The sequence below is a fragment of the Triticum aestivum genome, chromosome 3A (assembly GCF_018294505.1).
Source record: "Triticum aestivum cultivar Chinese Spring chromosome 3A, IWGSC CS RefSeq v2.1, whole genome shotgun sequence".
Classification (NCBI taxonomy): Eukaryota; Viridiplantae; Streptophyta; class Magnoliopsida; order Poales; family Poaceae; genus Triticum; species Triticum aestivum.
In genome coordinates, this window is record NC_057800.1 from 69448295 (window position 1) to 69458507 (window position 10213).

The 10213-nt window shown below is 56.9% G+C and overlaps 1 protein-coding gene across 1 annotated transcript; it reads left to right on the plus strand.

The window, feature by feature from the left end:
- Positions 1-7063: 7063 nt before the first annotated feature.
- Positions 7064-9968, plus strand: LOC123057960 (monothiol glutaredoxin-S2). Its single transcript, XM_044480819.1, has 2 exons — positions 7064-7384; positions 9408-9968. The coding sequence occupies exons 1-2, from the start codon at positions 7208-7210 to the stop codon at positions 9591-9593; spliced, it is 363 nt and encodes a 120-aa protein (XP_044336754.1). The 5' UTR covers positions 7064-7207; the 3' UTR covers positions 9594-9968.
- Positions 9969-10213: the final 245 nt, after the last annotated feature.

The following is a 10213-nucleotide window of genomic DNA, read 5'->3' on the forward strand; positions in this document are numbered from 1 at the left end:
TCCAACTTCCTCACCGCGTTGCAGTAACCAATCATGGTTGGGCTTCTGACGTCCCACTCCTTCATCACTTGATTGACTACCAAATCTGAGTCGCCGTAGACCATGAGGCGACGGACGCTGAGCGAGATGGCCATGCGCAACCCATATAGGAGTGCTTCATATTCTGCTTCATTGTTGGAGGAATCAAAGTGAATCTGGAGGACATATCTGAGCTTGTCTCCTTGGGGGGATACCAGTACTACCCCAGCACCAGAACCATTCAGCGTTTTGGATCCATCAAAGAACATGGTCCAGTGCTCCGAGTGAACTTGAGTCGGCAGTTGCTGTTCGATCCACTCGGTGAGGAAATCTGCTATTGCTTGGAACTTGATAGCTTTCTTTGCCTCAAACTTGATATCCAAGGGAAGGAGTTCAATCGCCCATTTTGCCACTCATCCAGTTGCATCTCTGTTGTGCAGAATCTCTGACAATGGAGCGTCGCTGACGACTGTAACCGAGTGATCAGAGAAATAGTGTGCAACCTTCTTCGTGGTCATGTAAATCCCATATACGAGCTTCTGATAGTGCGGATATCTCTACTTTGACGGAGTCAGAACTTCAGAAATATAATAAACTGGACGTTGAACTTTGTAGGCTTTACCCTCTTCTTCCCGCTCGACCGTAAGTACTGTACTGACGACTTGTCCAGTGGCTGCGATGTAAAGCAGTAAGGGCTCTTTGCTGATTGGAGCAGCAAGCACCGGCTGGGTGGAAAGCAGGGCTTTAAGCTCTGCAAACGCTGCATCAGCTTCAGGAGTCCACTCGAACTTGTCTGATTTCTTCATCAGTCGGTAAAGAGGCAGTGCCTTTTCACCGAGGCAAGAAATGAATCGACTTAGGGCGGCCAAACAACCAGTAAGCTTTTGGACATCATGCACACGCACAGGGCGTTTCATCCGGAGTATAGCACCCACTTTCTCTGGGTTAGCGTCGATCCCTCATTTGAAAACGAGAAAACCGAGTAACTTTCCGCCTGGAACTCCAAATGTGCACTTTGATGGATTAAGCTTGATATCATACCTTCTGAGGTTGGCAAAGGTTTCAGCAAGGTCAGCCAGTAGGTCGGAACCTTTGCGTGACTTGACCACAATGTCATCCATGTATGCTTCCACATTCCGACTGATCTGAGTGAGCAGGCACTTCTGAATCATCCGCATGAATGTGGCTCCAGCGTTCTTCAAACCGAATGGCATTGTGACATAACAAAAGCACCCAAACAGGGTGATGAAAGCTGTCTTTATCTCGTCGGGTCCGTGCAGACGGATCTGGTGGTACCCGGAGTAAGCGTCCAAAAAGGACAAACGCTCGCACCCCGCAGTCGAATCGACTATCTGGTCGATGCGAGGGAGAGGGAAGTGATCTTTCGGGGAGGCCCGATTGATATGCTTGAAGTCGATGCACATGTGAAGTGAGTCATCCTTCTTTGGGACCATGACAACATTGGATAACCACTCGGAGTGGTAAATCTCTCGGATAAACTCAGCTGCCAAAAGCTGAGCCACCTCTTCACCGATTGCCTTCCTCTTCTGTACGGCGGACCGTCAAAGATGCTCTTTGACTGGCTTCACTTTTGAGTCGACTCGCAAACGATGCTCAGCCAGCTCCCTGGGAACACCTGGCATGTCCGAAGGTTTCCATGCAAAGATGTCCCAGTTCTCACGGAGGAACTGGGTGAGCGCTTCTTCGTATTTGGAGTCGAGTGTTGTTGAAATGTGAGTGGGAGCAGCATTGGGATCTGTCAGGTGAATGTGAATCGACTTTGTTTCGCCAGACGACTGGAATGCTAAATCCGTGGCGGGCTTCTTGGCTCTCAACAAATCACTCAGATCTGCATTTTTCTGATATTCTTGCAATTCTACTACAGCCATCTGTGCATCGGCGATCTTTGAGCCCTTCTGAAAGCACTCTTCTGCCTTCTTACGATTACCAGTGATAGTGATCACTCCTTTGGGACCAGGCATCTTCAATTTGAGGTACACGTAACATGGTCGAGCCATAAAGCGTGTATAAGCTGGTCTGCCCAGGATGGCATGATAGGCACTCTGGAAATCCACAACTTCGAATGTCAACTTTTCTTTGCGGTAATTATTGGAATCACCGAAAACCACGTCGAGAGCAATTTGGCCGAGTGATGCGGCCTTCTTACCTGGAATGACCCCATGAAAACTCATATTGCTTTCGCTGAGTCTGGACATCGGAATGCCCATTCCCTTCAACGTCTCTGCATACAGTATGTTCAGGCCACTACCACCATCCATCAGGACCTTTGTCAGTCGGGTGCCTTCGACCACCAGGTCGACCACCAGTGCTTGCCTCCCAGGGGTGGCTATGTGCGCTGGATGATCGGACTGGTCGAATGTAATGGCAGTCTGTGACCACTTCAAATAACTGGGTGTCACCGGAGCGACCATGTTCACTTCTCTGTTGATGACTTTCAATCGACTTTTGCTCTCAATGTCAGCAAAAATCATCAGAGTGGAATTCACGTGGGGATAACCATCATCATCCTCTTCCTCATCCTTAGCCTTGTCTGCTTCCTTCTCCTTTTCCTTGGGCTGTTTCTCTCGGAATTGCTGGATTAGGAGTCGACACTGCCGAGTGGTGTGCTTCGGGTAAATGAAATTACCCTCTTCATCTTTTTTGGTGTGGATGTGGCACGGCAGATCCAGCACATCATTTCCATCTTGATCTTTTACTTTCTTGGGGTTCCACGGCCCTTTGGGCTTCCCCTTGAACTTTCCTTGAACCACAACTAAGGCTTCACCAGGAGTAGCTGGCTCGGCCTTGCGCTTCTGTTTCCGACCGGAGTTTCCTCCTCCGGCTTCATGGGCGACTGCTTTGTGTTTGCCACTCCGGAGTCGGTCTTCTTCTTCACCGTTGGCATACTTGGTGGCAATTTCCATCATCCGAGTCAGAGTCATGTCTCCTGTCCGACCAAACTTCATATTCAACTCCTGATACTTGACGCCTTCTTTAAAGGCACAAATTGCTTGATGATCAGACACATTCTCCACCGTGTGGTGCAATGTGATCCATCTCTGTATATAATCCCTCAAAGTCTCATTCGGTTTCTAAATGCAACACTGCAATTCAGTCAACCCTGCCGGCCGTTTGCAAGTACCTTCGAATGTTCTAACAAATACTCGGACGAGATCTTCCCAAGTATAAATGCTACTAAGTGCTAACCGATTCAGCCATGCTCTAGCCGAGCCCTCCAACATCAAAGGAAGGTGCTTCATGGCCACTTCATCACTCCCGTCACCAATCTGGATAGCCACTCGGTAGTCTTCAAGCCAAGTGTCAGGCTTGGACTCACCAGTGAACTTACTGACTCCAGTCGCCAACCTGAAGTTGTGGGAAATCACTGCAGCCCTGATGGCTCTGCTGAAGCACTCTGGACCTGAGACATGCACTCTGCTGCTGGTTGGTAGATCTCTGTCATGACCCTCTCGGTGAGCTCTGTTTCTGTCGACCAAGCCCTGAACGAGAATAGATCTCGCATCAAAGCCTGGCTCCCTGGGGTCGACTAGAATCCTTTGCCCAACACTGTGAGGGCGCCTGTCATCATGTTGCCGAGGCACGTACGACCCACTCCCTGGGGGAGGCGTGGGCATTCGACGACGATCATCGCGATCGACTCGGTGTTCATACTGCTCATGGTTTCTGTACTGATCTTGTCGATCTCCATGTCCCTCACACCTTGGGGGCGATCTTGGGCTGTGAGCCGACTGAATTGTATCTGCAACTACAGATCTACTATGGATCCTATTCCGCGACTGAGATACCGCTGTATTCTGCTCTCTCGCCGCACGGAGCAAAGCTCGGATCTGCATCAGACCTCGGCGAGCTTCTGACTGGGAAGGTTGGATCGACTCCGCTATCCGGGCTGCAGCTGGGAGATTCTGGATCGGGGTTCGGTATACCTGAGTCGGAGGCGGAAAAAGTTGGCATCGGCTGGATTTGGGAGCATGCTGCCGAGCGCGATCGTCGAGTGCGCGCTGTAGGTTCTCCAGTCGAGTGTGCTCAGCCAAGTTGGCGAGGCGCGCCTGCTCCAAGGCCTGGGCCTCAGGGGTTTCTCCAACTATAGGAGTGTGCAATGCATCCATGTTCCGGCGTCGAACTTCCTCCCTCCGCTGCGAAGAGAGGGGTTCGGGGCGGTACTCTTCATGAACGCGCGATGGATCGCCGTCCCCACCGCATCCGTCTTCATGGGTGAAGCCAGGAGGACTGCGTGGTCCATTGACCATCAAAACTTCTGCCATTGGGTCGCTGTTGTCGCACTCAGATGCAGTCTCTACGGAGCCAGTCGACAGATCGAACAGGCCGTAGAGAGTTTTGTCGGGCTCGATTGTCGTGACTTGAGGGGTGGCCGACGGGCGAGCCACCGCACGCCTCACCCACCTCTGAAGCCTCGACCGACCGGAACATTTGCTCCGGCGGGCCGCAGGGAGGGGGAAAGCTGCTGGGGCCGACTGATACTGGGTCGACGGCTGCCGCAGGAGGACGCCGCGGACGCAGGTGCGAAAGTGCGTCGCCCCCGCGGGGGAGGGGAGTGCGTCGACGTCGAGTGGAGCTTCCTGAAGCCAAGCGGAGTCGTCGGCGACAAACACGAGCGCGCCGAGACGGATCTCGCGGCCCTCAGCCAAACCTCCGCCTGAAACCATGATGAAGGGCATCGAAAAAATTGCAACTTCTCCAACAAGTCGCTAAGACACCTGCCCCATGGTGGGTGCCAACTGTCGTGGTTCTAAGTCTGACAGTAGAATAGGGGGTAGGAATGTAGAGGCAAGATCCTAGCTATGAAGGAGTTGCACACGCGAGTTTTACGAGTTCAGTCCCTTCTCGGAAGAAATAACAGCCATACGTCTCGGAGCCCGGAGGCGGTCAACTGGATATATGCGTGTGAATTACAAAGGGTGCGAACCCCTGTTCCGGAGGAGGGGGATGGCTTATATAGAGTGCGTCAGGACCCCAGCCAGCCCACGTTACAAAGGGTTCAATGTACATTAAGGCAGGGCGTTACTGGTAACGCTAGTAACAAAGAGATATAAATGATCTTTAAGGTTACAGAGTGAATGACCGACCGTTGTCATCCTGAGTGACGTTAGGCCTTCTACACTCCAAATGGTTTTTTGTATTGTCAAGTGGTTGTTCGCATAGTCGAGTGTCTTTTATACTGTCGAGTGGAACATAGCTTCACGGTCGAGTGGATGATGATTTTACTTCGACTGCTTCTGGTTCCTTTAGAGATGTTCTTGGGGAGGGTATCTTGGACAGATCCATGACCCTACCCTACCCTAGGTACATAGCTTCGTCAGCGGCGCCACACAACTTTCACACCGCGGCGATGGACGCGGCGTCAGACCGACGCGGCGGGCGCGTCCGGGCGCCCCATATCAACGTCATATTTGGATTGAATATGAGGGGTGTTGGTCAGCCTAGATGTTTGAGAACCGTTTGAAAGGCCCATCTGGATCAAAAAATTATACCGGCCAATGACCTAATGGCCCGTCCGAATGTATGAGACGGATGTGAGAGGTCCGGCTTTAGATGCTCTTACACGGGCAAGGTTACCCGCCTTCTCCCGATCACCCTTCGCCACCGATCGGGGGTGGATCGATCACTGTACGGACAGCGTGCGTGCGTATGAGCTGACATCACGGCGCAAATCAAGCAGTCGGATCGGCCGGCCTGGCACCAACACAACCCCTGTAGCCGACGCAACGCCTAGTCGCCTACGCACCGTGCATCATCGACCGATCGATCGGGATACTATGTACTACTCCTACTTCAACTTCAGCTTCAACTTGGTCGCGCGCGGCCAGGCCAGGCTAGTCAGCCACAGGCAGGAAGGGCGAAGTGCAAAGCTCTCAGCGACCGTGGCGTGGCGCACAGTGCGGTGGATGTGACCGCGCGACGATCTGCGTGCACAACCAGAAAAAGATCTCGGGTCGCAGCTTGGCAGGAATATGCGACCGACCGGCGGGGCGAGTCCGGCCCGTGCTGTCGCCTCCGGGCGATGGGGTGGTGGCGGTGCTTCGATCGACCTGACGTTGGACGGTGCACTAGGCTTGCCCGGAGCGGCGGGGCAACAGCGACGTCACCGGACGCCGGGCGCGCCACGCGTCCCGCCCGGGGCCCGCCCGGCGACGAGCTGAGGTGAGCGTGGACGTCACCGTTCACCCTCTCGCCCGGCCGGCCTCCGAGAGACGGGTCGGAGCAGCAGACCGCGGCACGAGAGCACGAGACCGACCCGCGGCGCGCGTGTGGTCACGTAGAGGCAGCTGGGCCGAGATTAATTAGCCTTAGCCGTGACACTGTTGCCTGCGTAGGCCTGGTGACGCCAGCCAGCGAGCGCCCTCGTCTTCTACAGTCCCACTCTCGTCGTCCTCGTCGTCGTCGTGCGCGTCGGCGTCGGCCCGTCGTGCAAACATGGGGGTACGTCCCACGCTCGGCATCACGTGGCAGCCGCACTGTGCTGTACGTACTAGCAGCTCGTTTGACGAAGCCCAACGACCTGCTGCGGCCCGCACTGCACCCGTCCATGTGCCGAATTGAAGGCCGCGGTCGCATCGGCGGAGGACAGTCGACGGTACCATGCACCCGGCGAGTTTCGATGCCGGCATCGCATCTCCTCCAAGCCTCGCGCACGCAGAATCTCCCCTGCCGACGGGTGGCTCGCGTCGCCCCGCATATCCCGCTCACCAAACCGCAACGAATCCGAAAAGAAAAAATGCCGCTCCGAGAGGAAAAGGGAAGCATCAAACGGACGTCCATTTCCCTGGCGTATGGAGTGCGTAATTCGTCTCTCTCCGCCCGTCACCACCCGTCCGGTGGCAGGGGTGGGAGGATACTTTGGTGCTCTACATGGTGGTGGTGCTGAAAATTAATGGCCGCTTTGCTGTCCGTCTCCGGCCACGTGACGCAACCTCAGGCCCCACGGCTCCTTGTCACCGCCCGCCCGACGTCACCCCCCATCCCATGTGCGCGCTCCGCCCCCCCTATATATAAACGCCTCGCCGGGCTCGCCTCTCCACCTCCTGCGGATCAACACCGATCGATATTCATTCACGGCGAGCCTTCTGTCCGCTTCTCCCTAGTTCAGTCGCGAGCGACCTACCTCACGCAGCGCGGCGCGTCGCTTCCTTCACGGCGGCGGGGGGCGAGCATGCAGGCGGTGGCGGGCATCCGGCGGGGGCTGACCATAGACCCGGCCGGGGAGGAGGAGGCGCCGGCGCAGCGGTTCGGGCGGCTGGTCCGGGAGAGCCCCGTGGTCATCTTCGCGCGCCGCGGCTGCTACATGGCGCACGTCATGAAGAGCCTCCTCGCGGCCGTCGGCGCGCACTGATAGCATTAATCTTGACATGAATAGGTTAGTTGGTGGCATAGCCGGCCGCGTCGTGTAGATCGTGAAGTCAGTACGTGGTTAGTTGGTGCGTAGCCGAGTCAAGTGCATGCGCTTAGTGGTTGTTAGCTAGCGTGGTGCGTCTGTGTATGCATGTTGGCTTAGTCTTGTGCATGAGTGGCATAGGAGCCGGGCAGGCTGTTGCCCTGGTAGCGTGTGTGCGCGTGTGCTACTTAAACAGATGTAGGTGGTAGAGCCAAGAGTAGTCAGAGAGAGATGATGTAGCCTCAAGGAGTGTATGTGCGCTCACGGGTGGGGTGGTGTGTGTGGCAGAGTTCGAGCTCGCCGGAAATACAAGGGGCTGTTCGTGCGGCCGGAGGCATTTGTGCGCCGGGAAATCTCGTGTCCTCTCCCTCTCTCTTGTTTCTTTCTTATCTCCGGTGATCGCCGTGGTTCTGTGAGTAGGCTAGACAACAACAATTGGTATCATGAGCTTGGTGTCTTGGGCGTGCTTGCCGTGTCGGAGGCGTGGCGGCGGTGGCGGCATTCGCCGGCGGCTGCGCGGTGAAGCTCCGGGCCGTGTGTCGGTCTATGGAGGTGCGCGGCGCGGTGAGGAGGCCGCGGAGGCCGCGGCGACGCGGCCGACATGGAGGCATCGGCTGCGGCGCGCGGCGAGCGCGTGGCGGAGGCGGCGGGCGGTGACGTCGTACGTGCGGCGACCGCGGAGGCCGCCGAGGCGCTGCGTGGTGGCGCGGCGGCGCAACACGGTGTGGAAGGCGTGGAGGCACTGCATGGCGGCATGGAGGCCGTGGCGGTGCAGGGCAATAAGATGCGGCGGCGAGCCAGGCGCGACCGGTGCGTGTTATGGGTGCGCACTGGACGCGTCGGGGACCACGGGAGTGGACCGCGTCGAGGCGCTGGACCTGGTTGCGCAGATCGCGTACGTGCGCGGCGGGAGCGCGGGCCGGGAGCACGGGGACGTGGGGAGTGTGCGCGAAGGGCACGGCGGTCGCAGAGACGAGGAGGTCGCGAAGGACCTGCGTGGTGGCGCAGAGGTCGCGACGGTTCGGGGCGACAACCGTGGAAGGTACGTGACACGTAGGCGCGGCGTGGCGGCTGCCATGGCGGACGCGGAGGCGGCACCCGGTGAGCGTCTGGTGCTGTCGGGCTCGTCGGGCGCGTCGGATGCGCGCGGGACGTGCGGGACGCACTGGTGCGGTCGGGCTCGTCGGACGCGTTGGTTGCGCGCGGGACGTGCGGGGCGCGAAGGGACGCCAGGGTGTGCCGCCGGCGGAGAAGGAGCTCGGTGTGTGTCACCGGAGTCGTGACGGAGCACGGTGCGACCGGCGTCGGTGCGCCAGGTCGGGTCCACGGGCTGGCTCACGGCTGTGACGACGACAACGACGCGAGCTGGATCGACTCTGGCCACGGCAGGCACACGATACGTCGCAGCGGGCGCGGAGGCGCGTGATGATGTCGAGCGAGGGCGTTTAAGACGACGGTCGACGACAAGGCATGTCAAGATTAGGAAGGAAATTGATAGCATTAATCTTGACATGAATAGGTTAGTTGGTGGCATAGCCGGCCGCGTCGTGTAGATCGTGAAGTCAGTACGTGGTTAGTTGGTGCGTAGCCGAGTCAAGTGCATGCGCTTAGTGGTTGTTAGCTAGCGTGGTGCGTCTGTGTATGCATGTTGGCTTAGTCTTGTGCATGAGTGGCATAGGAGCCGGGCAGGCTGTTGCCCTGGTAGCGTGTGTGCGCGTGTGCTACTTAAACAGATGTAGGTGATAGAGCCAAGAGTAGTCAGAGAGAGATGATGTAGCCTCAAGGAGTGTATGTGCGCTCACGGGTGGGGTGGTGTGTGTGTGGCAGAGTTCGAGCTCGCCGGAAATACAAGGGGCTGTTCGTGCGGCCGGAGGCGTTTGTGCGCCGGGAAATCTCGTGTCCTCTCCCTCTCTCTTGTTTCTTTTTTATCTCCGGTGATCGCCGTGGTTCAGTGAGTAGGCTAGACAACAACACGCACGCCACCGTCATCGAGCTGGAGGGCCCCGCCGAGGAGCGCGCGGCGGTGGAGGCCGGCGGCCACGCGGCCGTGCCGGCGCTCTTCGTGGGCGGCGCGCCGGTGGGCGGCCTGGAGGGCCTCATGGGGCTCCACCTCAGCGGCCTCCTCGTCCCACGCCTCCGAGAGGTCGGCGCCCTCCGCGCCTAGCTACCAGCCGCCGGATCCTCTACTCCCCGTCTCCGGCGACTCTCTCGCACGTGCGCGCGCATGCTTCGTCTCCGTCTCCGTCTCCGTCTCCGTCTCCGTGTATGTACATATGAAGGGAACCATGAGCTCTGTAATTCCAAGACTATCAAGGGTGTGGAGTGAGAAACAACAGGATAAATAAGCTGTACCGCACGAGTAAGAAGACAACGAGATGAACTCTAGCCTAGCGGGGGTGTCGTGACAAAAAAGGCTGGACCTAAATGTGATTATTACTTTACTTAGGAGTACTCCAGCTGTGTTGAGTTTCACAGACATCATCAGCAACTTAGCTGTTTGAGAAAAAAAATCCCTCCTTGCTCGCCCACTTGTTTAAAATCTTGCTTCTGTTTTGTCCCGGTGTGACGTTCTTTGCTTGGCGCCAAATTAACTAGTGATTACCCCACATGATTGCCGTATAATCATGCTTGGAAGCCGATTAGTCTATGGCGGGGAGATAACATATTCAAGTGCCGGGGTGGGGGGTGGGTAATGGAGGGGGACGTCAGCACGAACTTGGAACCCTAATGGCTGCTTTGCGCGGCAATGATCGAAATGCGCATCAGTCTCGCTCGGTACGGCGG

Coding starts and splice junctions, on each gene's coding strand:
- LOC123057960 (XM_044480819.1), top strand. CDS start 7,208: ATGCAGGCGGTGGCGGGCATCCGGCGGGGGCTGACCATAGACCCGGCC. Junction 7,385..9,407: donor TCGCGGCCGTCGGCGCGCAC/TGATAGCATTAA, acceptor AACAACACGCAC/GCCACCGTCATCGAGCTGGA.